Source organism: Opisthocomus hoazin, chromosome 15, assembly GCF_030867145.1.
Source record: "Opisthocomus hoazin isolate bOpiHoa1 chromosome 15, bOpiHoa1.hap1, whole genome shotgun sequence".
Lineage (NCBI taxonomy): Eukaryota > Metazoa > Chordata > Aves > Opisthocomiformes > Opisthocomidae > Opisthocomus > Opisthocomus hoazin.
The window spans coordinates 23,409,939-23,437,028 of NC_134428.1; the positions used below are offsets into that span (position 1 = coordinate 23,409,939).

Below are 27,090 nucleotides of genomic sequence, written 5' to 3' on the forward strand. Positions count from 1 at the left end.
TCCACCTCCAACCTGATGGTCCGCTTCAAGCGCGTGGGCAAGAAGAGGAAGGAGGCGACCAGCAGCTCCCCGCCGGCAAAGCCGTCCTTCCTGCTGCTGCGGCGGGGCGGGCAGGCGGCCGAGGACGGCGCGTCGCTCTTCCGCCGGCGCCCGGAAAGGAAATTCAAGCCACGGGCGCAGGTGCTGAGCAAGGCGGCCGCCGCCACGGGCTGGCTGGCCAGGAAGGTGCTGTCCCGGCGCGGGCGGCTGGCGGGGGGCGGCCGGGCGGCCAACGCGGCCTGGCTTTCCCGCATCGGCGCCAAGAAGCTGCCGTTCCCCGCGGAAGACGAGATCCTCAGGCACCGGGCCAACATGAAGCAGATCCCCGCTGGCGGTGGCGGGCTGCCGGCCCCCAGCACCGCGCGGCACGGCCGGGAGAGGCACGGCAGCACGGTGCGGCGCTCGACCCGGCGGCATTCCCAGCGCCTGCCTGCGGAGCCACCAGTGCTGCGCTACGGGTGGGCCGAGGAGGAGGAAGGAGCCTACAGCCGCCGGCGTGGCTACGCCAAGGAGGAAGATGGAGTCCGTGGCTCCCGGCGTGGCTATTCCAAGGAGCAAGATGGAGCCCATGGCTCCCGGCGTGGCTATTCCAAGGAGGAAGGTGGAGCTTACAGCTCCCGGCGTGGCTACGCCAAGGAGGAAGATGGAGCCTACAGCCCCCAGCGTGGCTACGCTGAGGAGGATGGAGCCTACGGCCCGTGGTGTGACTACGCCGAGGATGAGGATGGAGCTTACGGCCCCCGGCATGGCTACACCGAGGAGGAGGAAGGCTATATCCAAACCCCAGCCTACCCAGCGGGGTACGGCTTCGAGGACACGGTGCCGACCCCCTACGCCGACTACCCCGGCTACGAGGCAGAGGAGGAGTACGGCTTCTACGGGGGCTTTTGGGAGGAGGGCGACCCGCCGGGGCACCCCTACGGCTACGCAGAGCTCGAGGACGAGGGGCCGTATGGCAGCGGGTCCCCCCTTGCCCTCTACGACCCTTATGGCAGCGACCCGGAGTACGGCGAGGAAGCGGTGGGGCCCTTCGGCTACGGCAGGGACCCCTACGAGGACTTCGGGGAGCCCCTTGCCGAGGGTTACCCGGGGGGCCAATACCCTGAGCATCGCATCCAGTACAGCGAGGCGGGGTGGGCGCCGCACGCCCAGTCCTCCTGCAACCCCTACGCCCTGGCCCTGGAGGAGATTGCTGAGGCCGAGGAGCCTGAGGAGTGGGAGGAAGAGGAGGAGGAGGAGGAGGAGGACGGGGAATATCCCTTCTCCATCCTCAGCGCCTCCTCGCTGCGGGGCATGCGGGACACGCTCTCCTCCAAGCTCTCCCTCAATAGGAAATTCAGGCTTTTCCCCCGGCCCCAGGTGAAGCTTTTCGGCAGGGACCGCCTCGACGTCCCCCTCCCGCCGTCCCCCCACCTCCCCGCTCCCCGCGACGAGGATGACTACGCCGAGTACGAGCCTCGGGCACCCCCCGGCCCCCCAACACCCCCGAGCCGTCGGGTTGCGGCAGCCCGGGCGTGCGGGAGCCCGCTGGGCCAGTTCCTCCGACGTTCCCTCTCGCAGCTGCCCGGGCGCTCGCTTCGGGGGGCGGGGGGGGGTCGGGACCCCCGTACCCCCCAACCTTCCTACAGACGCTCCGGCCGCAGGCTGGCGGGGATGGAAAGCGCAGGCTCGGGGGGTCGGGACCCCCAGCCGCCAGCGGCTTCGGGCAGGGACCCATCCCCGTCGGGGGGGGCGCGGGGGCAACCCCCTCTCCGCGAGCAAGGGGGACCCTGGGGGCAGCCCCCTCCCCGGGAGCAGGGGGGGTCCCGCAGGCAGCCCCCTCTCCGAGAGCAAGGGGGGACCCGGGGGCAGCCCCTTCCCCGGGAGCAGGGGGGGTCCCGGGGGCCGTCGCTCCGTAACCCCTTCGCCAAGGCCGGGAGGTCCCCGCCGCCCCCCGCCCCGCAGCCCCCCGGCAGCGTGCGGGGCGAGGGGCCGCGGGGAGCCCCCTCCCTCGGGCTCAGCCTCCGCCGGGTCGGCCCCGAGCCCCCCCCCGCCCCCCGTTCCCCGGGGCCGCTGGGGAGGCGTCTGGGGGCGCCGGGGCCGGCGGGGTCCCTGTCCCCGCGGCCGTCGAGGCGGAGCAGCCCCCCTGGGCTGCCGCTCCCCCAGGCCTGGCCCCGGCTCCCCGAGCCCCCCACCAAGGCGGTGAAGCCGCTGTTGAGGACCCCCTTCCTGGGCTCCCCCACCCCCCGGCCCGGCAGCCGCCGCCTCGGCCCCCCCGGCCCCCCCTGGGACCGGGAGCCGCCCCCCTGGCAGGGCGCAGCGCGGGGTCTCGCCGGGGTCCCCCCCCCGCCCAGCCCCGCTCCCGGCCCCCCCAAATCCTTCCTGCAGCGCATCGGGCAGCCCCTCGCCGGGATGGCCCCCCGTGCCCCCGAAACTGGGGGCCGCAGCCCACCCCTCCCGGGCCGCTCTGCGGGGCCCTCCCTGGCCTCGCTGCTGGTGGGGAGCGCGACCCCCGCCGACCCCCCCCCCCCGCCGCCCTTCCTCCCGCTCGCCCTCCTCTCCCCGGCGCCCATCCCGCCGGGACGGGACCCCCCGCACCCCCCCGGGGCTCCGGGGCTGGCGGGCCGCCGGGCTCCCCTTCCTCCCCTCCTCCTCCTCCTCCTCCCCCCCCCCGTCCCCGCAGCGCCGAGCCCCCGGTTCCCCCCCCGCCCCGCCGGTACCGGGGGAGGGGGAGGAGGGCGCGGGGCGCTACGCGGTGGTGACGCCGCGGGTGCAGAGCCCGGGCTCCTTCCGACGGGCCGGACCCGACGGCGACAAGCGGCACTGGTCCGCGCCGCACTGGTCCACGCAGGACTGGTCCACGCGGGACTGGTCCACGCGGCACTGGTCCACGCAGCACGTCGTCAGGGTGCGGGAGATGCCCGACGCCTGGACGGCAGAGCAGGGGCCCCCCCGGCAGCCCAGCCGGCGCGGGGGGCTGCGGGCGAGCCGGAGGGGAGCCGACATCGCCCGGTATTTGGGCCAAGGCTCGACGGCGGGCGGCTGGCGGGAGCGGCACCCCTGGGCCGACGGGTACCTGGGCACCAAGCAGCCCTGGCGCAGCAAGGTAACGCCGGCGGGGGGCCCGGTGGGGTGCCGGCGGGGGGGACGGGGGCACCCAGCATGGGGATCCCGTGTTGGGGTTGCCGGTGGCCCACCGGCACGCGAAGCCACCGGCGCGCGAAGCCAGGGGGGTTTGAAGGGCCCAGGGTGGGGGGCGAGGGGCTACGGGGGCGTTGGGTGCTGGCGGGGGGGTCCTGCCTGTTGTGTGTGTGGCCCCCCCCCCCCCCCGCGCAAGGTCCCCCTCGGGGATACTTGACTCTGGCGTATGGAAATGCTGAGACTCGATCTCCGGCTGCGGCGGGCGCGGGTGACGCGGTGACCCGGCGGGTGTCCGCTTTCCCGCCCGCCGCCTGGCTCCTGCGCGCCACCCACCCCGCGTCACCTCCGCGCGGGGCCCCCACCGCAGCCCCCTTCCGTCGTCTGCCCTGGAGCTGCCACCCTGGCCGGGGGTCTCCATCGCTCCCCGGGACCCGGCTTTGGTGGGACGGTCCTCAAGGACGCCTTGGTGGCCCCGTGTCCCCCCGTGTCCCCATTCCCAACGCTGCCGCTGTCCCCCGACACACGACGCTCTTGCCAGGGAACCCATTTTGGGGCCGTGGGGTGCTCGGTGGGGGTCCCCGCCATTGCTGGCTGCAGGGTCCCTGGTCTGGGGGGCGCAGACAGTGGCTTTGGGGTGGCGGGTGGGACGCTGAGGGGGCCGGCACGGCGCTGCGGTGATGGAGCGGGGCTGGGTGCTCGGTGCAGATGCAGTCGCTGTGCAGCCTGCCCATCGTGCGGTACCAGGAGCCACAGGAGGAGGACGGGCTGGAGGACATGACCCAGCTGGAGTGAGTGTCCCCGTCCCCTTCGCTGCCCACCGTGACCCAGTGCCGCGGGGGCCAACGGGGCTGAAACCCCCCCCATGCACCCCATGTACCCCCGCTGCTCCCCGCTCCACCCCATCCTGTCCCGACACGGGGGTCTGCTCCAGCTTCCCTGGCGCTGGGGATGCTGGGGACGCGCCTGGGGACGGTGACCACCCCCTGTCCCCCCGCCACCCCCTGACACAGCCTCCGCTCCCTGCCAGGGACCTCCAGGAAGCCGCGGTGCTGAGCAACATCCGGACACGCTTCGAGCGCCAGCTCATCTACGTAAGCTTAGGGGTGCACAGCATCCCCCCCAAAGACCCCCACGCCCGGGGGGGGGTCATCGCCCTGCGAGCACCTGCAGCCCCAAACCTTGCCCCCCCGCAGACCTACATCGGCAGCATCCTGGTGTCGGTGAACCCGTACCGGCTCTACAACATCTATGGGACGGAGCAGGTGCTGCAGTACGAAGGCAGGGCGCTGGGCGAGAACCCACCGTGAGTACCGGGGGGGGGGTCCCCAAACACCCCCGTGGGTTATCAGGAGTTGTCAGCATGGATTCACCAAGGGGAAATCATGCCTGACCAATCTGAGAGCTTTCTACGGTGGCATGACTGGCTGGGTGGATGAGGGGAGAGCCATGGATGTTCTCTACCTCGACTTCTGCAAGGCTTTCGACACTGTGTCCCATAAGATCCTCCTAGGGAAGCTCAGGAAGTGTGGGCTGGATGAGTGGTCGGTGAGGTGGATTGAGAACTGGCTGAATGGCAGAACTCAGAGGGTTGTCATCAGTGGCGCTGAGTCTGGTTGGAGGCCGGTAACTAGTGGTGTCCCCCAGGGGTCAGTACTGGGCCCAGCCTTGTTCAACTTCTTCATCAACGACCTGGATGAAGAGTTAGAATGTACCCTCAGCAAGTCTGCTGACGACACCAAACTGGGAGGTGTGGTGGATACACCGTCAGGCTGTGCTGCCGTTCAGTGAGACCTGGACAGGCTGGAAAGTTGGGCAGAGAGGAACCAGACGAGGTTCAACAAGGGCAAGTGCAGGCTCCTGCACCTGGGGAGGAACAACCCCAGGCACCAGTACAGGCTGGGGCGGACCTGCTGGAGAGCAGCTCTGCGGAGAGGGACCTGGGTGTCCTGGTGGACAACAGGTTGACCATGAGCCAGCAGTGTGCCCTGGCTGCCAAGAAGGCCAATGGGATCCTGGGGTGCATCCAGAGAAGTGTGGTCAGCAGGTCGAGGGAGGTTCTCCTCCCCCTCTGCTCTGCCCTGGGGAGGCCCCATCTGCAGTGCTGTGTCCAGTTCTGGGCTCCCCAGTTCAAGAAAGGTGAGGAGCTACTGGGAGGTTGTGGAGTCTCCTTCTCTGGAGATATTCCAGACTCTCCTGGACGCGGTGCTGTGCAGCCTGCTCTGGGTGACCCTGCTTGGGCAGGGGGTTGGGCTGGGTGACCCACAGAGGTCCCTTCCAACCCCTGCCATGCTGGGATTCTGGGATTCTGTGACCGGGGCACCCCTAGCCGCTGTCACCCACCCCTGTGTCCTACAGCAGCCCCTGGGCTGGGTGGTCCCAGCTCCCCGCGGACCCTCGGGCACTGGAGCAGCTGTGTCCGTGCGCAGCGGGGGTCCCTGTGCCAGGGCGACGCGGTGCTGCACCCCTCACCTCTGCTTCTCCCCCTACCCCATCCCCAGGCACCTCTTCGCCATCGCGAACGTCGCCTACTCCAAAGTGATGGATGCCAAACACAACCAGTGTATCGTCATCAGGTGGGACACGGCCGGCCCCTCGCACGGCCCCCACCCCAGGGTGGTCCGTGAGCGGTGCTGCCCTGGTTGCTGCTTGCGGGGTGCTGCCACCGGCGCGGCCCCGGGGCCGATGGGTGCCCTGGGGATGGGGTGCTGGGTGGGTTTGGGGATGGGTGCACCCAATGGTGAGGACCCCGGCCATGCCCCCCGCTCTGTGTTTCAGTGGGGAGAGCGGCTCGGGGAAGACCGAAGCCACCAAGCTGATCCTGCGCTACCTGGCAGCCGTCAGCCAGAAACGCAGCTCTGCCCCGCAGGTGGGACAGTGCCCTGGGGATGTCCCCGTCCCCGTCCCCATCTCCCCGCGTTCCCCTCCACGCCCTGCTCACGGCCGTCTCCTTCTCCCCACGCTTCCACCCGGACCATGGCAGATAGAGGTACCGGGGGACACACACGCACGTGGGCTGGGATGGTTCGAGGGGACGGAGCGTGGTGGTGGCATCTCTGCCACGTCGTCCTGGTCGTGGGGGGATGGTGGGGACGGACACCCGGAGCTCGGTGCACCCGCACGGGGTCCCCGCGCCCTCCCGCATCCACCCGGCCGCGGCGCGCGCCTCGAGTTTTGGCACCCGCGCGTGGCAGAGAGGGTGGCACGGGTGACGAGGGGGGCGTCACCCCACCGCCATGGGGACAACCCGTGGCGTGTCGGGGCGCCCGGGCTGACCTCGTGGGCTCTCCCCAGATCCTGGAGGCGACCCCCTTGCTGGAATCCTTCGGCAACGCCAAAACCGTGAGGAACGACAATTCCAGCAGGTTTGGGAAATTTGTGGAAATCTTTCTGGAGGAGTAAGTAATCCCGAGCAACACCCGCGGGCGGCCAGCCCCCACCCCCGCGCGTCCCCCCCCCATCCCGGGGGTCCCCAAGCCGGCTGTCCCTGCCCGCGCCGAGGTTGCCAGCCGGGCGCCCGCTCTTGCCCCCCGCAGCGGTTTGATCTGCGGTGCCATAACCTCGCAGTACCTGCTGGAGAAGTCCCGCGTGGTCTTCCAGGTGGGCGGCGAGGGGGTCCCGGGCTCTTCCCCCACCCCCCTTCTCCACCACCCCCCCCACCCCAGCTCGGTCCTCTGCTCCCCAGGCCAAGAGCGAGCGCAACTACCACATCTTCTACGAGATGCTGGCGGGGCTGCCCGCCCAGCAGCGGCAGCAGTACTGTCTGCAGGGCGCCGAGACCTACTACTACCTGAACCAGGTAGCGTGGACCCCCCCTCTACCCCTCCCCCACTGCCTGATTTTTGGGGGGCTGGCTGAGCCCGGGGTGCCGGTGGGTTCCTGAGTCCTCCTGGACTCGGCTTGGGGATGCGGAGGGTGCTCAGGGCAGGGTGTTGCCCCCCTCCACACCCAACGCTGGGTGGTGCCCCCCCACCCCGGACCCACTGACGGCACGGAGGGGGCTGTGGCAGGGGGGGAACTGCGAGATCCCCGGCAAGGACGACGCGGAGGATTTCCGCCGGCTGCTCAGCACCGTGGAGGTGCTGGGCTTCAGCGCGGAGGAGCAGAACAGCATCTTCCGCATCCTCTCCTCCGTCCTCCACCTGGGCAACGTCTACTTCGAAAAACACGAGGTACCCGAAGCGCAGCCACGCCGCGCTCCGCGGGGCCGAGGTGGGATGCGGAGGAGTTTGGGGGGGTGGGGGGAGGGTGTCACCGCGTCCCACCACCGCCCCGTGTCCCGCAGACCGACTGCCAGGAGGTCGCCACGGTGGTGAGCGCCACGGAGATCCGGACGGTGGCCGAGCTGCTGCAGGTCTCCCCCGAGGGCCTGCAGAAAGCCATCACCTTCAAGGTGACGGTGAGTGGGGGGGGGGGGGGCACAGCCAGGGATGGGGGTCCCGGGACCCCAGGGACCATGACTGGCATCGCTGGAACTCCATCACGCCGTCGCTTTTCTGCGCCCTGACCAGGAAACGCTGAGGGAGAAGATTTTTACCCCCCTGACGGTGGAAAGCGCCGTGGATGCCAGGTAGAGGATGGGGGGGCTGTGCTGCGGGGGGGGGGGTGTCTGGTCCCTGGGGATGGGGGGAAATGGGATGCCAGGCTGGGAAAGGGGACAGCCAGGTCCCCCAGCGTGGACTGGGCTCTCCGGTGATGGAAGCTGCAGCCCCAAGGGCTGCTCCGTGGCCGAGGTGGGGCTGTGGTGGGCGCTGGTTGTGGTGGTGGGGATGTTGTGCCGCGCCGTGCCACGCCGTGCCCGAGCTCCAGCGCTCTGCTCGTCTCCCTGCTCCTCAGGGACGCCATTGCCAAGACCCTCTACTCCCTGCTTTTCGGCTGGCTCACGGACCGCATCAACAAGCTGGTGTACCCGCGGCAGGAGGCCCTCTCCATCGCCATCCTGGACATCTACGGCTTCGAGGTGAGCGGGATCCATCCCCCCGGCCGCCAGCCCTGGGGCTGCGGGGTCTCAGGCTCCGGGACGGCTTCTTCTCGCAGGACCTCAACTTCAACAGCTTTGAGCAGCTGTGCATCAACTATGCCAACGAGTACCTGCAGTTCTTCTTCAACAAGATCGTCTTCCAGGAGGAGCAGGTGGGTCGGCGAGTGGTGCCGGGCTCTGCCCCGTGCCGAGCGTCGCCGTGGGGCCGGGGCCGTGGGGCTGAGCGAGCATCGGCCCCGCAGGAGGAGTACCTCCGGGAGCAGATCGAGTGGAAGGAGATCCCCTTCAGCGACAACCAGCCCTGCATCGACCTCATCTCCCAGAAGCCCTACGGCATTCTCCGGATCCTCGATGACCAGAGCTGCTTCCCCCAGGTGAGGGGGCTGCCGAGGTGGCAAGGATGGCAGCACCGGCCGGTCACCGTGCCCAGGGTGACACCGCGACCCGGGGCTGCTCCGCTCCTGGGCTGTCCTGGACAACCTGGGAGATGCCCGGGTTTCTCCAGGCTGGATGAGTCCCAGGAGGTGCCAGGTCAGTGCCACCGCCCAGCTTGCTTTTGTAGGAGTTACTGCAAACCCCCTCGAGCTGCCCTATGAAAGGGAGAAGGGTGGTTGCACCCTCTCTCCCGATGGGGAAACTGAGGCACGGAGCAGTAGCTGCCCGTGAGCACACGGCTGCTGGGTGGCAGAGCTGAGAGCGGGGTCTGCCCATCCCCATCCCGGTGCCTGCACCCCTGGGGCTGCCTGAGCCGTGTCCCACCCCTGCCTCCGTCCCCAGGCCACCGACCACACGTTCCTCCAGAAGTGTCACTACCACCACGGGACGAACCCGCTGTACACCAAGCCGAAGATGCCGCTGCCCGAGTTCACCATCAAGCACTACGCGGGGAAGGTGACCTACCAGGTGTGCAGCGGCGGGATGCCCAGCTGGGCTTTGGAGGAGGGTACAAGAGGAGGTTTTGGGGGTTGATCGTGTACCAGGGGGTGAGGGACAGCCCAGGGAGTCCGGCTTGGGGCCCCCACCTCCCAGCCTGGAGCTCCTTCCCTGCCCTGCTGTGCCACCAGGTTCCTCACCGCGAGGTTTTTCTCTTTGCCAGGTTCACAAGTTTTTGGATAAAAACTACGACCAGGTCCGTCAGGATGTGCTGGACCTTTTCATCAGCAGCAGGACCAAGGTACGGCCCTGCCCGGCCCAGGCTCTGTGAGGTTGGGGGGACACTGGGCACGGGTAGCCCCCACCCATACACACCACGTTTCATGTCCCCAAGCGTGTGCCCCCCACAGCTGGTGAAGCTCGGGGGACCAAGAGCAGAGGGTGCCTCCAGCTCCACTCTGTGCCCTCTTCCCACAGGATCCTCTGGGCTTTGAGCCCTCCAGCACTGGCACAAATGAGCACATAGGCTGCTCTTGTGCTTCCCCATCCCCATCACAGGATCCCAGCATGGCAGGGGTTGGCAGGGACCTCTGTGGGTCACCCAGCCCAACCCCCTGCAAAAGCAGGGTCACCCAGAGCAGGCTGCACAGCACCGCGTCCAGGCAGGGCTGGAATATCTCCAGAGAAGGAGACTCCACAGCCTCCCTGGGCAGCCTGGGCCAGGGCTCCGTCACCCTCAGAGGGAAGAAGTTCTTCCTCGGGTTCAGCTGGAGCTTCCTCTGCTTCAGTTTGTGCCCGTTGCCCCTTGTCCTGTCATGGGCACCACTGGAAAGAGTCTGGCCCCGTCCTCCTGACACCCACCCTGCAGATATTTATAAGCATTTCTAATGTCCCCTCTCAGCCTTCTCTTCTCCAGGCTGAACAAGCCCAGCTCCCTCAGCCTCTCCTCGTAGGAGAGATGCTCCAGTGCCCTCCTCATCCTCGTAGCCCTCCGCTGGACTCTCTCCAGCAGCTCTTCGTCTTTCTTGAACTGGGGAGTCCAGAAATGGACAGAGTACTCCAGATGGGGCCTCCCCAGGGCAGTGTAGAGGGGGAGGAGAACCTCCCTCGACCTGCTGCCCACACTCCTCCTAATGCACCCCAGGATCCCATTGGCCTTCTTGGCAGCCAGGGCACACTGCTGGCTCATGTTCAACCTGTTGTCCACCAGGACACCCAGGTCCCTCTCAGCAGAGCTGCTCTCCAGCAGGTCCACCCCAGCCTGTACTGGTGCCTGGGGTTGTTCCTCCCCAGGTGCAGGACCCTGCCCTTGCCCTTGTTGAACCTCATCAGGTTCCTCTCTGCCCAACTTTCCAGCCTGTTCAGGTCTCGCTGAATCCCCGGCCGCAAACAGGGGATGCGACTCGCTCAGGGCTGGGCGAAAAGGCGGTGGCCAGGCTGGGAAGAGGAGCCAGGAGAGCTGCACCATCCCGGCCACCTTCTTCCTCCCTAACCCTTCCCATCTCCCCAAGGTGGTGGCCAACCTCTTCTTCGGCCGTGCCCAGGTGATGGCCCGGCAGAGGAGCCTGGTCAGGAGGAGCAGCACCAGGACGCGGCGGTACAAGGCCCCCACCGTGGCCGCCCGGTTCCAGCAGTCGCTCCTGGACCTGGTGGAGAAGATGGAGAGGTCAGGGCGGGCAGGGTGGGCACGGTGGGCATCCAGGCCATGCTTGGGGCTGCCAGGAGCAGGGTGACGGCCAGACCCCTGTCCCCCGTGGCCGATGGGGTCTCTCCCACGCAGGTGCAACCCCTTCTTCGTCCGCTGCCTCAAACCCAACAACAAGAAGGTGAGAGCCGGCCCCGGGGCTTTCCTGCTGGCGGCAATGCCGGTGCTGCCCGTGGGATGATGCCGGAGCGTGGTGGGCACGCGGTGGGCAGGGGTTTGCCCGCCTGGCTGCTGGAGCTTCTCCCCGTGCCCCCCAGGAGCCGGGGCTCTTCGAGGCCGACGTGGTCAGCAGCCAGCTGCGGTACTCGGGGATCCTGGAGACCATCCGCATCCGCAAGGAAGGCTTCCCCATCCGCATCCCCTTCCTCGTCTTCATCGACAGGTGCCTGGGGGCTGCAGGTCGGGCACTGCCGGCCCGGCGAGGGGAGACTGCAGAGCTCGTGGGCGTTTTGGGGGGCAGCATTTAGCCCAGGGGTCCCCCACAGTGGGAGCTGGAAGCCCCCCGCAGCGGGAGAAGCTGCTTTCCCCGGCACGGTGCTCGTCACCACAGGGAGGGTCCAAGCCAGGGTCCCACTGGGGTCCCACGCGGTGACGGTGACGGTGTCGTGGGCTCACCCAGGTACCGCTGCCTCGTCGACATGTGGTCCAACGTCATTCCCAACGGGGCCAACTGCGTGGAGATGCTGAGGAACCTCTGCCCCGTCAGCCCCAGCATGTACTATGTCGGCATCAGCAAGGTACCGTCCCGGGCAGGGGGCTCGGCTGCGGCGATGCCGCGGGGAGGGTGGCCAAGGCGGGGGGCTCATGGCGTCACCTCCCTGCCAGCTCTTCCTGAAGGAGCAGCTGTACCAGGCGCTGGAGAGCAAGCGAGCCCGCGCCCATCACCTGGCCGCCCTCACCCTCCAGCGCTACGCTCGCACCTTCTTCATCAAGAGACGCTTCCGCTCCCTCCGCCGAAAGATCGTCCTCCTGCAGAGCCGGGCGCGGGGCTACCTGGCCAGGTGGGGGTCCCTGGAGGGTGGTGGGTGGGCGCGGGCGGGTGGCAGAGGGTGACGGGTGCCCTCTCGCAGGCAGCGGTACCGGCGCATGCGGCGCACGCTCATCAAGTTCAGGTCGCTGGTGCACATCTACGTGAACCGCCGGCGGTACCTCAAGGTGAGGAGGGGGGGGCTGGCACATCCCGGGGAGGGGGGTCCCGGGCACCCACCCTGCCGCATGCTTCGTGGTTGGACTGGAGAGGGGACAGCGGCACCCCAGCTCCCGAGCCCCCCAGATCCCATCCCCACCACCTCCTCCGTGCCCCGGGGGGGGTGGGCATTGCCTCCTTGGGGTGAAAGCCTTGGGTGGCCATGGCACCCCAGGGGGGTCCGGGAGGGGGCTCAGCCCGGCTGCTCTGCCTGCAGAGGAAGGAGGATGCCCGCCGGCGGGCGGAGGAGGAGAAGGAGAGGATGAAGCAGGTAACAGCGTGCAGACGTGTGGCATGGCGGGAGCACACACGCGACGCAACCCGTGTTGCTGCACCTTCATCCCTGCCATGTGCTCCTCGTCCCTACGCTGCCGGCCGGGGCACCCGTGGGTGCCGGGGCAGGGAGCAGCGTGGCGAGCGGGTGCCATCCCTGTGCCGCGCGGCAGGAGCTGACGAGGAGGGAGGTGGTGGACGTCACCCACCTGGAGATCCCGGCCGAGCTGATGGGGCTGCTGGAGGCGGCCGCAGGTGAGCGGGTCCCACACCGCCATGCCCAGCCCCTCGTCCCCATCCCCGTGGCCGTGCCGTAGCTGCCCGCTGTGCCGTAGCTGCCCGGGAGGTGAACGCCGGCTGCGTGGTCCTGGTGCCGCCACCGGCGCTGCAGCCGGACTCCCAGCTCACCCTCCCGCTCGACATCAACGACTACCCCATGGCCAAGTACGTGCGGGGCCACTTCCAGGTAAGGTGGGCACCGCGGTCCGGCGGCGGGGAGCCGGCTTTCGGGGGGTCCTTGGCCCCCAGTCGTGGCTGAGCGGTTAGGTTCGGGGTCCCCGCGGCGGCTCTGCCCGGCGGCTCCCCGCACCGTCCCACCGGGCTTCTGCCCCGGCTTCGGCCCCGGGGATGCTGCAGGGGGCAAGAGGGGCCCGATCCGGGGCGGCTGCGGTGCTGCGGGGAGCCGGCCGCGGCCTCCCCCCCTCCCCGTGGGTTCCTGTTGTCTCCAGGGGCCGGGGGGACCCCGCTGAGGTTGTCGGAGAGAGACCCGCCGAGCCCTCCTGGACGCCCGACGCGGGGCGGATCCGGAAACTCTGGGGCGGGAGACCAGGTCGCTTTGCTCCCGGGACCCCAGCCCCAATCCCTGGTCACTTTGCCCCCTTCCTCTTCCTCGCCGCCTGTTTTTCGCCGTGTGTTCCCCAGTCCCCAACATCCCGAGCAACAGCACCGGGGCCGGATCCTGCTCTCAGCCTCGCCGAGGTGCTGGCATCTCTGGTGCTGCCAGCGCAGCCGGAGCCCGATCCCTGCCCCACTGTCGGGGGGCTGCCGGCCCCATCCTGCACCCCAGCCCCTTCGCAGCCCCATAGCCCCCATCCAGCATCGACGCCATGCTCAGCACCACGGGGGGCCAGCACCCCACGGCGCCGGGGCCCCGGTAGCCACGGGTGCGGGTGTCACCGCAGGAGCCGGCGTTCGGGATGCTGACGGCCCCCCTGACAGCCCCCCTCACCCGGCTGGACGAGGAGCTGTGCCACGAGGCGCTGAGCCTCTTCCAGCTGGTAGGTGGGACGGTGCGTGATCCGGCACCGCGGTCCCCTGCCCGCTCCCGGCGCGGGGCCGGAGGGAGGACCTCGCTGTCCCCGTGGCAGATCCTGCGGTTCATGGGGGACCCGGGGCTGGGTGGCCCGCAGGAGACCCTCTTCGGCAACTACATCGTGCAGAAGGGGCTGTCGGCGCCGGGGCTGCGGGACGAGCTCCTGGCGCAAGCTGCCAACCAGGTCTGGCGTAACACCAACGTCAACAACGAGGAGCGGGGCTGGCTGCTGCTGGCCGCCTGCCTCAGCGCCTTCCCCCCCTCCGCCGCCTTCGACAAGTACCTGCTCAAGTGAGCCGGGGCTGGGGACGGCGACGGGGCTGGGGACAGGGACCGGGGCTGGCTGGGACCCTTGGGGGTGGCCTGGCACGCGTGCCTGGGGACACTGCTGGGTCTTTCCAGGGGCTCTCCTGGCCGGCGTGGCACTTGTGCCTAGGGATTATGCTCAGGTGTCTCCCGCATCCCTTGGACCAGCCTGGCACGTGTGCTCAGGGACACTGCCCAGGTCCCGCTGGGGATGCTCTGAGGTCCCTCACGGTCCCCAGGGCCAGCCTGGCACACACGGCCAGGGATCATGCCCAGGTTCCTCCGGGATCCCTCTGGCCAGCCTGGCACATGTGCCCAGGATTTTGCCCAGATCCCTCCAGGGATGCTCTTAGTCCTGCCCATGCCCAGGTTCCTCCGGGATCCCTCTGACCAGCCTGGCACATGTGCCCAGGACGTTGCCCAGATCCCTCCAGGGATGCTCTTAGTCCTGCCCATGCCCAGGTCCCTCCAGGATCCCTCTGGCCAGCCTGGCACCACGTGCCCAGGACATTGCCCAGACCCCTCCAGGGATGCTCTTAGTCCTGCCCATGCCCAGGTCCCTCCAGGATCCCTCTGGCTAGCCTGGCATCACATGCCCAGCACGTTGCCCAGATCCCTCCAGGGATGCTCTTTGTCCCGCCCATGCCCAGGTTCCTCCAGGATCCCTCTGGCCAGCCTGGCACCACGTGCCCAGGACGTTGCCCAGATCCCTCCAGGGATGCTCTTGGTCCCGCCGTGGTCCCCTGGGCCGGCCTGGCACACGTGGCTGGGGACGCTGCCCGTGTCCCTGCCTCAGCGTCCTCCCTTCCCGGCAGGTTCGTCTCCGACTACGCCTTTGCCGGCTACAAGCCGGTGTGCCAGCGCAAGCTGATGCACGCCATGGCGCGGTCGCAGCTGGGTGCCGCGGCCGCCCGCGCCTACCCGCCCTCGCTGCTGGAGTGGACGGCGAACCGGCGGCAAGCCAGCATGGCGCTGGACCTCCACTGCTTCAACGGTGCGGGGCGGCGCGGGGCCATGGCGGCAGCGAGGGTCGGTCATGGCTTGGCCACCCTGCCACTGTCCAGGTCAGGAGGGGACCGGCGGGTCCTGCTCACTGCCTGTCCCTCCCCAGGTGACCAGTTCTGCTGCCCTGTCCACTCCTGGAGCACGGGCGAGGACCTGGCAGGGGATGTCCTGAAGCACAGGTACCCGCCGGCTCTGCACCCACCCACCCAGCGGGGCGAGCACAGGGCACAGCGTCACCCCGGGGCTATTTTGGGTGACCCCAGGATCTAGTGGCCGGGATCACAGAATCACAGAATCCCAGCATCGCAGGGGTTGGAAGGGACCTCTGTGGGTCACCCAGCCCAACCCCCTGCCCAAGCAGGGTCACCCAGAGCAGGCTGCACAGCACCGCGTCCAGGCGGGGCTGGAATATCTCCAGAGAAGGAGACTCCACAGCCTCCCTGGGCAGCCTGGGCCAGGGCTCCGTCACCCTCAGAGGGAAGAAGTTCTTCCTCATCTTCAGCTGGAGCTTCCTCTGCTTCAGTTTGTGCCCGTTGCCCCTTGTCCTGTCGCTGGGCACCACTGGAAAGAGTCTGGCCCTGTCCTCCTGACACCCACCCTGCAGATATTTAGAGGCATTTCTAAGGTCCCCTCGCAGCCTTCTCTTCTCCAGGCTGAACAAGTCCAGCTCCCTCAGCCTCTCCTCGTAGGAGCGATGCTCCAGTCCCCTCATCATCCTCGTAGCCCTCTGCTGGACTCTCTCCAGTAGCTCCTCATCTTTCTTGAACTGGGGAGCCCAGAACTGGACACAGCACTGCAGATGGGGCCTCCTCAGGGCAGAGCAGAGGGGAAGGAGAACCTCCCTCGAATGCTCATGGGCAGGGTGTCCCCATGGAGCCGTGGCACAGCTGGCAGCCCGTGCCAGTCCTCAGCATCCTCCTGTCTGCAGGGGGCTGGCGGAGGGCTGGCGTGGCTGGTCCGTGGCCATGAAGGCAGGTGCCCAGTGGGCCGAGCTGGCCGGCCACGACTACGTCCTGGACCTCATCTCCGACCTCGAGCTGCTCCGGGGCTTCCCCAAGCAGAAGTCCTGCTTCCTCGTCGCGTGGGAGGGGGCCGAGAGCCGCGGCGGGGACAGCCGGGCGTAGGTATCGGGGCAGGGACAGGTCGTGGGGGAAACACGGGCACCAAGCTGGATGGGTGCTGGCAGAGGCGAGGGTTGGGGTCCTGGGTGGGGGATCTGGCACCCAGTGGGCGCACGCAGCACCTGGACATCCTCCCTCCTTGCAGGGTGCTGGGACACGGCTTGGATTTGGATGAAGTGCCTCCTCCCCCAGCCGTGAAAGCCCCCACGCTGCCGTCCACGGAGCCGTACCCCCCTCACGGTAGGGCATCGTCCCCCGGGCCCCCCAGTGCTGTGCCGGTGACGTTGTGCCCCCCCGGCGAAGCCCTGCCACCGGCGCGTCATCCCTCCCCGTCCCCCAGCAGACGGGGAATTTGGGGAGCCGCGTGGCCAGAAGGGTCTGGACCGCTACCTGGACAGCCTCTTCGACCCCGTGCTCTCCTACGGCAATGGGGTGAGAGGGGGGGCCCCCTGCCCCGGGCAGCGGGGGTCCATCGTTTTGGGGGTGCGGTGGCTTGGCCCCCGTCCCCTTGACGCCTGCGCCGCAGGAGCTGGAGAAGGCGGCCGCTGTCTCGCAGAGGATGAAGGGAGGAGGTGGCACGGGAAGAGGGGACGGCGGCGGCGATGCCAAGCGGGCTGACCCCCCCGTGCCCGCCGAGATGCATCAGCCGAGGGGTGAGCGCCCCGGGAGCTCCGGCTCCCTGCCTCAGTTTCCCCACCTCATCCCGGGTCCCCGGCGGGGGGAACGCGGGGCTCCGGGACACCGAGCTCTCCCCCGATGCCATCACAGGCGCGGAGCCAGCCCCGTCCCCGCAGCACCGGGCAGACGCCAACCAGCAGCCTGGACCCCTGGTCAGTGGGGCACAACTGGGGGGCTGGAGGGGGGGTGTTGAGCCCTGCTTGGTCTCTGCTGCTGGGATGGGGGCAACTGGGGGTGCCAGGACCTCATGGCACCGTGTCCTTCGCAGGGCAGAGCAGCGGAGGGGACGCCAACCCGTGCCCCCCAGCCCCGGAAAGCCGGTGAGGGGTCCCGGTGCAATGGGGCAGCGATGGGGGCTGGTGGCACCGAGCCAGGCGCCGGGCGTGGGGGCGATGCCGCGGCCCCCCCTGAGCCGCGTGCTTGGCCTCGCAGCACCCGTGGGCCGGCGCTGGCCCGCCGAGATGGTGCGGCATTCCCGGCTCAGCTCGGAGCACTTCCCCCGGCCCACGCACGACATCCGCAACATCATCCGGCAGTGTCAGCCGGCCCCGCGCGGCCCCCAGCCCCCCAGGTACCCCCCCGGCTCCCAGCCGAGCCGCGGTCTCCTGCTGCGGGCGTGTGTCCCGGTCCTGATGCCGGGGGTGCAGGCGATGCTGGGGTGCAGGCGATGCTGGGATGCAATGATGCTGGGATGTGGGTGATGCTGGGGGTGCAGGCGATGTCAGGGTGCAGGTGATGCTGGGGGTGATGCCAGTGCGCAGGCGATGTTGGGGTGCAGCAATGCTGTGGGTGCAGCGATGCTGGGGGTGCCAGGTGATGCTGAGATGCAGGCCATGTTGGGGTGCAGCAATGGTGAGGGTGCAGTGATGCTGGGGGTGCAGTGAAGCTGGGGTGCAGTGATGCTGGGGGTGCAGGTGATGCTGGGGGTCCAGGCAATGTCAGGGTGCAGCGATGCTGGGATGCGGGCAATGTTGGGGTGCAGCAATGGTGAGGGTGCAGTGATGCTGGGGGTGCAGGCGATGTCAGGGTGCAGGTGATGCTGGGGGTGATGCCAGGGCACAGGCAGTGTCGGGGTGCAGCAATGCTGATGGTGCAGCGATGCTGGGGGTGCAGCAATGCTGGGATGCGGGCAATGTTGGGGTGCAGCAATGCTGGGGGTGCAGCAATGCTGGGGGTGCCAAGAGATGCTGGGATGCAGGCGATGTCGGGGTGCAGCAATGCTGGAGGTGCAGGCGATGTTGGGGTGCAGTGATGCTGGGGTGCAGCAATTCTGGGGTGCAGCAATGCTGGGGGTGCAGCAATGCTGGGATGCGGGCAACGTCGGGGTGCAGCAGTGCTGGGGTGCAGTGATGCTGGGGTGCAGGGATGCTGGGATGCGGGCAATGTCGGGGTGCAGCAATGCTGGGGGTGCCGTGATGCTGGGGTGCGGGGGATGCCGGGGTGCGGGGGATGCCGGGGTGCAGGCGACGCGGGGTGCTGTCTCTGCAGCAAACTCTTCGGGAAGAAGCTGGACCCCCACGAGGAAGCCATGCAGATCCTGAAGGAGCAGCTCTCGGCAGCCCAGGCGCCGGCGGCCGCGGTAGGGATGCAGCCCCCCACCCCGCGTCCCCTGGGCTGGGCTGGGGGAGCCCCCGGCCCCCGCCACAGCCCGCTCTCTGCCTCGCAGGGGCCCAAGGAGACGGTGGCTGCGGTGAAGCCGGTCACCAGCGGCAGGTACCAGCTGCGAGCACCGACGGGGCATCCGGCGGCCACCCGGACCCCAGGTATCGCAGGGCAGAGCCGCTGCACTGGGGGGGTCAGGGGGGAGTGGGGCACCTCACCCTCCCCAGCAGCACCGGGCGATGGGGACCACGACCCTCATGGGATAACTGCTGTGCCTGGCTAAACCCTCCCTGCCCCGCAGCTGGCCTCTGTGCCTCAGTTTCCCCGAGCGGAGGGGGGGCTGTTGGCGGTCCCCCCCAGGGATGTGCAGGGCTTTCCATCCCGCTGCAGTCTCCGTCTCGCGGGAGCTCCCGTCCGAGGGGCAGCAGGTCCAGACCCAGCTGCACCGGAGCTGCAGCGAGGACTTCTACGCCTACCACAATGTGCCCTGGAAAATCTACATCCGCAAGGAGGTGTGGGGGGGGACGGGGGGGGGACAGGCCGGGGTCAAGGCGCTGCAGGGGGAAAGGGGGCTTTTCGCTGAGCCCCTGTGGGTCTCCTTCCTGGCAGGTTTTCTACCCCAAGGACAGCATCAACAACCCGCTGCTGCTCGACCTCATCTTCCGGCAGGTGAGGCACTGAGCCGGCCCCAAAGCCCCCCCAGGGTTGCCCCGGGAGCTGGGGTATCCCCCTGCCTCGGCTGCCCCGCACCCCCTTCCCCAGATCTTCAACGACACGCTCTCCGACACCTGCATCCGCATCGGCCCGGAGGAGCGGCTCCGCTTGAAATCCCTCTTCGGTAACGCTCACCCGCACCCCCTCGTCCCGCTGCTCCCGGGCTGGGTGCTCACACCTGGGGGGGGCCCAGACCTGGGGGTCCGGTGCCCATCCTCATCTCCTGGGCATCTCCTGCTTAAAAGCAGGGCACTTTTGCTTTCAAACGCGATGAGCCCGCTGCGATTTAGCACTCCACGAAGTCACGAGTTGTGTCCGGTCTCAGCCAGGCTTGCTGCATCCCGCAGCGGGGGACCTGGCTCTCCATCACAGTCCTGCCGGGCTGGGCAAGGGGCTGAGCACCCCTGCTCTGGCTGTGGACCCTGCGTCTGGATCCTCCCCAGGGAGGGGGGACGCTCACTGGGGGGGTGTTTTTCCCCGCAGCGGAGAACAAGCTGGACTCCTTCAGCCCCGTGGCCACCGAGAGCGTCAAGCGGGAGATCGTCGCCGCAGCCCGCGACGGCTGCGAGGTCTACTTCTCACGCCTCTTCCCCGCCACGGTGAGGGTCCGGCCGCGGGGCAGGTCGGGGTGGGGGGCACCGTGGCCCCGTGCCCCCCGGCTGAGGCAGCGTCCCGGCTGGCAGGGCAGCGTGGGGACGGGCGTGCAGATCCTGGCCGTGTCCCACGCCGGCGTCAAGCTGCTGCGGCTGGTGAAGGGCACCAACGTCCCCGGGGAGCAGCTGCGGGTGCTGCGGGCGTACGGGTAAGGGGCGAGGAGCCCGGGTGGGCGCGGTGGGATGGGTGCCGTGGGCGCCGGGTGTTTCAGCCTCCCCTCGCCCCGGCCCAGCTACGCCGACGTGCTGTTCGTGACCACCCCGTCCAGGAACATGCTGGAGTTCAACCTCCGCAGCGAGAAGCTCATCCTCTTCTCCCCCAAAGCCCCCCAGGTCAAGGCCATGGTCGACCACTTCATCACAGAGCTCAGGAAGGTGGGGGGCATGTCCTGGGAGGGGTCTGTGTGCCCACTCAGGGTGGGCAGCGGAGGGCACCCCGCAAATGGGATCATACCTGGGGTGGGGTGGGGGGCACCCTGGGGTGGTCCTGCGGCCGTGGGTGCTTGAAGCCCCTGCGCTGGGTTGGGGGGGGGGGGAGTGCATATGCCTGCACGCACAGGCTGTGCCACCCCCCACTATGCCCAGGACTCCCAGTACGTGGTGGCCGTGAGGAACTACAGCCCAGAGGACGGGAGCTGGCTCAGCTTCCACAAAGGGGACATCATCCACCTGCAGCCGCTGGAGCACCCCGAGAGAGGTGAGCGGCCCCCCCATACCAAAACACCCTCAATGGGGGGCACGGGGGCGGCAAGACCGACGGCTTCACGAGCCCTGGGGGTGGCCGTGCGCTGGCCTCGCATCCTGTGACCCCTCGTGTCCCCATGACGTCCCCACAGACCACTACTACGGCTGTGTGGTCCGCAAGAAGGTGATGTACCTGGAGGAGCTGAAGACGGGCACCCAGGATTTCGGTGGGTGCCACAGTGTCCCTGTTGTCTGTCCCTGGTGTGCTTATGCTGCCCGGGGCTGTGTCCCCTCCCGGGGCTGGGGCACGGGGCGGGATCCTCCCTCTGTCACCCCGAAGCAGGATGCTTTGGGGGCTTTTCGGCACCGACCCGACGCAGGGGTGGCACCGGGTGCTGCCCCACGTCCCCGCAGGGCTTTGTGGCTCCTGCTCTGTGCGTTTCCCCCCAGCAATGCCAAACCGCAGCCGTTTCCAGCCAGAACCCACGGCCAGACCCCCATGGAGAGGGCTCGGGGTGCAGGAGGGGAGCAGGCAGAGGCTTTTTGGGGGGGTCACCCCTGGTGCCGCCAGCCCGGGGCCATCCCCACCATCTGCCTGGCACAGGGTGGAAGTTCGGGGCCATCCACGGCAGGTCGGGGCTCTTCCCCGCCGACTACGTCCAGCCCGTCGCGGCCCCTGACTTCATCCATTTGCCGGCCGAGGGGAAAGAGGAGCCCAGGGACGAGCAGGGCAAGGTGGCAGCTTCGGTGGCCGTGGCCGTGGCCTCCACCGCCGTGGCCCAGGAGCTGGACCGGAGAACCGAGGTGGGCGCTCCGCAGGGGTTCCCCGCTGTCACCGCCGGCATCGAGGGTCCCGAGGGAGACGGTGGCGAGCGGCTCGGGGCCAGCGCGGGGACCTGCCCCATGGTGGCCTTCGCCCGGCGGTATTTCCGCGCGGCGCGGCACGGGACCGCGTGAGTACCCAGCGGTGGGATGGGGACACGCCGTGGCGGGGACACCCGTGCCCACCCGTTCCCTCGTCCCTCTCCCAGGGAATCCAGCGGGATGAAGGCCAAGAGGGACGTGCCCGGTGTGCTGGAGATGCTGACGTTCACCAAGGTACACGGAAGCGGGGTGCCACGGGGTGCCCCTGCCCTGCTGTCACCCAGGGGACCCCCTGAGGTCCTGGTGTGCTCAGGAGCTCCCCAAATGCCACCCCAACTCCTGGCCCATCCCTCTGGCTGCTGCCGGGAGCTGAGCCTCTCCCCCTCCAGACCCCCATCCAGGAGTCGCTCATCGAATTCGTGGATGGTGGCATCAGCAAACTGGCCGTTGAGGCTTTCCAAGGTAGGTGGGGGGCACGAGCGCCCTGTCCCCCTGCCCCACAGCCACCCCCAGCCCCATCCCTGCAGGAGGGTGGGGACAGGACTCGGGTGGGAAGATGGGGTGACCCGGGGAAGGGTTTAGTTCCTCCAGTCCCACTGCCCTGTGTGCCCCATGTGTTGCCCACCCCGGGGAAGGGACGGGGCGAGCTGTGTCACCGTGTGGCTTTGTCGTCCCCAGCCGTGATGAAGTTCATGGGCGACCACCCTCTGCGCGGGCAGACGGAGCTGGACGCCGTCTGCACCATCCTCAAGGTAAAACCCCCCCCTCCTCACCTGGGTGGTGAGTCCTGGAGGTGACCTGGGCAGGGGGTGGCACCCGGGGACGTCCCCAGCCCCGGAGCAAGCCATGCCCGTCCCCCAGCTGTGCGCGGAGCAGGAGGTCCTGCGGGACGAGGTCTACTGCCAGATCGTCAAGCAGGTCACCAACAACACCAGCTCCAAGCCGTGAGTCAGCCGTGCGCCCCGGCTGGGACATGGGGGGGTCCGGGGGACCCCATCTCTGCAGCGGGCTGCGCGGCTCCCCAGGGCGGTGGGTGCCACGGCGGAGGCTCAGCCGCGGTTCCTCCCGGCAGGGACAGCTGCCAGAAGGGCTGGAGGCTGCTCTCCATCCTCGCCGCCTACTTCAAGTGCTCCGAGATGCTCCAGCCCTTCCTCCTGGCCTTCCTGCAGGACGCCGGCACCCACCCGGAGCTGCCTTTCCAGGGTAGGGGGACGCGCACGCCCCGGGGTGCTGGGTGCTCGGCGGGGAAGGATGCCCGGATGGGTGTCACGGGTCTTCGGCCGAGCCAACGTCGCGGCTCAGCCCGGTCCCCCGTCCCCGCCAGGCATCGCCAAAGCCTGCGAGCAGAACCTGCGGAAAACCCTGGAGTTCGGCGGCCGCAGCCTCTTCCCCGGTGGCATGGAGCTCAAGGCCATGGTGGTGAGGACGGGGGCTGGTGGGGCGCGGGGACGGGCTGATGCCAGCTGGAGATTCCCCACGGAGATTCGGGATTCCACCCGTGGGCTTGGGATCCCCCCGTGGGTTCAGGATCTTTCCGTGGGCTCGGGACCTCCCCATGGGTTCGAGATTCCCCCCATGGGTTGAGGATTCCCCCCGTGGGCTCAGGATCGCCCTATGGGTTCAGGATTTCCCCATGGGCTCGGGATCCCCCCATGGGTTCGGGATCTCCCCATGGGCTCGGGATCCCCCCATGGGTTCAGGATCTCTCCGTGGGCTCGGGATCCCCCCATGGGTTCAGGATTCGCCCCATGGGCTCGGGATCCCCCCATGGGTTCAGGATTCCCCCCGTGGGCTTGGGATCCCCCTGTGGGCTCAGGATTCCCCCCGTGGGCTTGGGATCGCCCTATGGGTTCAGGATTTACCCATGGGCTCGGGATCCCCCCATGGGTTCAGGATTCCCCCCGTGGGCTCGGGATCCCCCCATGGGTTCAGGATTCGCCCCATGGGCTCGGGATCCCCCCATGGGTTCAGGATTCCCCCCATGGGTTCAGGATTCCCGCCGTGGGCTTGGGATCCCCCTGTGGGCTCAGGATTCCCCCCGTGGGCTTGGGATCGCCCTATGGGTTCAGGATCTCCCCGTGGGTTCGGGATCCTCCCTGTCGGCTCGGGATCCTCTCATGGGTTTGGGATTCCCCCTGTGGGCTTGGGATCCCCCCGTGGGTTCGGGATCTTCCTGTGGGCTCGGGATCTTCCCGTGGGCTCGGGATGTCCTCATAGGCTCGGGATCCCCCCATGGGTTCGGGATCTCCCCGTGGGCTCAGGATCCCCCCATGGGTTCAGGATTCCCCCCATGGGCTCAGGATCTCTCCGTGGGCTCGGGATCCCCCCGTGGGCTCGGGATCCCCCCGTGGGTTTGGGATCTTTCTGTGGGCTCGGGATACCCCATGGGCTCAGGATTCCCCCCGTGGGTTCAGGATTCCCCCCATGGGCTCAGGAACTCCCCGTGGGCTCGGGATCCCCCGGACGCTGCCCTGGGGCTGAGCTGATGGCCCCTTGCTGGCGCAGGGAGCATGGTCCTTTTTGGGGTCTGCTCCCCAGGAACACCGCTTTGGGGGGGTCCCCTGAGCTTTCAGGGGGACGCAGCTCTGTGGGGCGGGGGGCACGGCGGCTCACCCTGGTGGGATAGACAAGACGCAGGATGATCCCCACGGGACGGTCCCAGCGGGGTAGCCTGGGAATTCGGGGCGTCCCTGGGGGTCTTGCTGTGCGAAGGGCCCCCCGCATGCCCCAACGCGTGCCCCCCGCGCAGGCTGGACGCAGCGCCAAGCGCCAGCTCTTCCTCCTGCCCGGCGGCATCGAGCGGCACCTCAAGATCAAGACGTGCTCGGTGAGTCGGAGCGGGGCCAGGGGCTCGGTGCAGCCTGGGCTCATGGCTGTGGGCACCCCGAGTCGGGGGGGCTGCACCCCTCGGCTGTCCCCGAGCTGGGGGACTTAATTTTCTGGGAACGGGAGATCCCTTCCCGGCGAGCCGCATGGGATGAGCCTCAGCCCAGGATCCGGTGGTGGCCCCGAGCGTGGCGGGGGGTCCGTGGCAGCGTCCCAGCCGCCCGTCCCCGTGCCCAGGTGGCTCTGGACGTGATCGAGGAGCTGTGCTGCGAGATGGGGCTGCGGCACCCCGAGGCTTTCGACGAGTACGTCCTCTTCGTGGTGACCGACAGAGGTGAGGGGCTGGCGGGGACGCGATGGCCGTGCCACCGGCGGGTGCCACGCGTGGCGGCCGCGCTCAGGCTCCCGGGACGGCGCAGGGCAGAGCGTGCGGCCGCTGACCCGCCGCGAGTACGTCCTGGACGTGGCGGCCGAGACGGAGCGCCGGGATGCCGGCTACACCTTCTGGTGCCGCCGCGTGCTCTGGAGCCAGCCCCTCAAGTTCGACAACGAGCTCTACGTCACCGTCCACTACAACCAGGTCGGGCCACCTCGCCGGGGTCTCCGGGGCCACCTCTGGGGGGATCCCCCCGTCTCCGAGCCGAGTCCCGAGTCCCTGTGCTCTGTGCCCCCCCAGGTCCTCCCCGACTACCTCAAGGGGTTGTTCACCATCTTGCCGCCGGCGAGGCCGGGAGAGCGGCACTTCCCGCACGTGGCCAAGCTGGCCGCCCTCCAGCACCGCGCCAAGGACCGCCACCACCTCCCCACCGCGTACGGCCCTGGGGCGATGGAGGGGACGCGGGCGCTGGACCCACTGCCCAGCGCTGGCCCTGACCCCCACCCCCGGGCTCCCCGCAGGCGGGAGGTGCAGGACTACGTCCCCCCGCAGCTCTTCCGCCTGCTGAAGGCTCAATCCTGGCTCCAGATGGTGACCCAGCAGATGCAGCAAGCCCAGGCGCTCAGCGCCCACCAAGCCAGGGCGCAGTTCCTGGGTGAGGAGGCAACAGGATGGGGTGGCGATGCCACCAGGGATGCGGTGCTAACGAGGACGCGGTGCTAACGAGGACGCGAGGACGCTGGGGATGCTACGCTGCCGGGGGATGAGATGCTGTCAGGGGGATGTGATGCTGATGGCGTCCTCCTAACGAGGACACAACGCTAACGGGGATGCCAGGCTGCCGGGGATGCAGCGGTGACGAAGCTGCGGCGCTGCCCGGCGGCTCGTCCAGGGGGGCTTTGGGACAGGCAGACCCCGGCCCGGCGTGGGGTGCTGCGGGGCGGTGGGTGCTGTGTAGGGAGGGATGCGGCGGCAGGGCAAGCTCTTGGCTGCTCCCGGGTCCAATCCTGCTCCTGGTCCAGAGCCTGAAGCCAGGCACGGGGCCAGCTGGGACCCTCGGCGGAGCCCCCCCGGGGTGCGAGGGGGTGGCAGCGGGTGCTGAGACCCCCGTCCTCCGGCCCGCAGGGCTGCTGAGCGCCTGCCCCATGTTCGGCTCGTCCTTCTTCTACATCCAGAGCTGCAGCAACAACGCCATCGCCTCGCCCTGCATCCTGGCCGTCAACCAGAACGGCCTCAGCTTCCTCAGCAAGGAGACCCACGTAGGTGGGGGGCTGCCGGGGTGTCCCCCCCGTGCTCCTGTCCCCCCACCCCGTGCTCCTGTCCCCCCACCCCAGCTCCTGCTGCAGGGGCAGAGCCAGGCAAGACCTGACGGCGGGTCGGGGGGGGACATGTCCCTCTCCGAAGGTCTCCCTGCCCAAGCCCACCCTCCGTCCTGCCCCTGTCCGCACCCGCTCCAGTCCCCGGTCCCCTCGGTGGGGTGTCACCCCTCGTGTGCCCCCCCCCCCCCAGGAGCCCATCGCCATGTTCTCGCTGAAGGAGATCCAGTCGACACGGACACGGCGGCCGACGGCCGGCTCCAGCTACCCCTACGTGGAGATCACGGTGGGCGACCTCCTGGCGCAGGGCATCACCCAGCTCCAGCTGGAGCAGGTAGGGGACACTGGGGGGGGGGACACACACACACGCATGGGTGGGCGTCCCACGGCGGGGACGCGGCCGCCCACGGCGTGTCCCCCCACCTCGGCAGGGCCTGGAGCTGTGCCGCGTGGTGGCCGCGCACGTGGAGAGGCTGCTGGGCGCCCGGGAGAAGAGGCTGACGCTGCCGCCCAGCGAGATCACCCTGCTCTGAGCCGCCACGGACCCCGGCGCGGGGGGCACGGGGGGCACAGGGGGCGCGGGACGCGTCGCGAGCGGGGGGTCCAGCACGGCCCGCAGCCACTGGCCCCTCGCGGTCCTGCTCGGGGTCTATACACGCCGTCAGCCCAGCCCGGCCTCCGTGGTTTTGTGCTGCGCCGGGGGAGGGTTGCTGACCCCCCTGCCTCAGTTTCGCCCATCACCGTGCCTCAGTTTCCCCATCCCAGTGCCTCCATTTCCCCCATCCCAGTGCCTCAGTTTCCCCCATGCCAGTGCCTCAGTTTCCCCCAGCCAAGTGCCTCCATTTCCCCCTCCCCATCCCTCAGTTTCCCCCCTCCCCATCCCTCCATTTCCCCCATCCCAGTGCCTCCATATCCCCCTACCCCCATGCCTCAGTTTCCCCATTCCAGTGCCTCCATTTCCCCTTCCTAGTGCCTCAGTTTCCCCATTCCAGTGTCTCCCTTTGCCCCATCCCAGTGCTTCAGATTCCCCCATTCCAGTGTCTCCAGTTCCCCCATCCCAGTGCTTCCATTTGCCCCTCCCCGTCCCTCCATTTCCCCCATCCCAGTGCCTCCATGTCCCCCTGCCCCCGTGCCTCAGTTTCCCCACCCCAGTGCCTCCATTTGCCCTCCCCTATTTCCCTGTCCCAGTGCCTCCATTGCCCCCTACCCCCATGCCTCAGTTTCCCCATCCCAGTGCCTCCATTTGCCCCTCCCCTCTCCCTCAGTTCCCCGCCCCTCCGCTCCCCCCGCCCGCCAGGGGGCGGTCGCTCCCCGCCGCCGCGCGCCCGCAGGCACCTCGGCGGCCACCCCAACGCCCCCCCCGCCCCACCCGCCGCTGCGCCCGCTAGGCCCCCGCGCCGCCCGCCAGCCGCCCAATCAGCCGCCGACTCGGGCCGCTCGCGCCCGCCCCCCCGGCCAA

At 69.1% G+C, this 27,090-nt stretch overlaps 1 protein-coding gene across 1 annotated transcript; it reads left to right on the forward strand.

Moving 5' to 3' along the window:
• MYO15A (myosin XVA) lies at positions 1–26,164 on the forward strand. The gene is given in 65 exon segments (XM_075436451.1): positions 1–1,714; positions 1,868–2,522; positions 2,524–3,124; positions 3,865–3,947; positions 4,187–4,250; positions 4,353–4,462; positions 5,658–5,732; positions 5,935–6,025; positions 6,140–6,145; positions 6,451–6,554; positions 6,693–6,756; positions 6,842–6,955; positions 7,167–7,328; positions 7,442–7,555; positions 7,668–7,726; positions 7,993–8,116; positions 8,194–8,289; positions 8,380–8,511; positions 8,915–9,040; positions 9,234–9,311; positions 10,522–10,676; positions 10,791–10,836; positions 10,973–11,097; positions 11,335–11,452; positions 11,541–11,716; positions 11,786–11,870; positions 12,119–12,172; positions 12,348–12,429; positions 12,510–12,640; positions 13,356–13,451; positions 13,542–13,777; positions 14,608–14,786; positions 14,904–14,976; positions 15,726–15,917; positions 16,064–16,158; positions 16,262–16,350; positions 16,445–16,571; positions 16,687–16,748; positions 16,865–16,916; positions 17,029–17,167; positions 18,085–18,175; positions 18,263–18,359; positions 18,589–18,710; positions 18,808–18,867; positions 18,961–19,036; positions 19,396–19,511; positions 19,596–19,714; positions 19,799–19,940; positions 20,151–20,262; positions 20,402–20,476; positions 20,854–21,202; positions 21,281–21,347; positions 21,503–21,575; positions 21,792–21,865; positions 21,975–22,057; positions 22,186–22,316; positions 22,438–22,532; positions 23,863–23,940; positions 24,177–24,273; positions 24,359–24,519; positions 24,616–24,749; positions 24,837–24,970; positions 25,441–25,574; positions 25,825–25,965; positions 26,063–26,164. Coding segments are annotated over 65 exon segments (9,732 nt in total). The 5' UTR covers positions 1–15.
• The last annotated feature ends 926 nt before the right edge of the window (positions 26,165–27,090 follow it).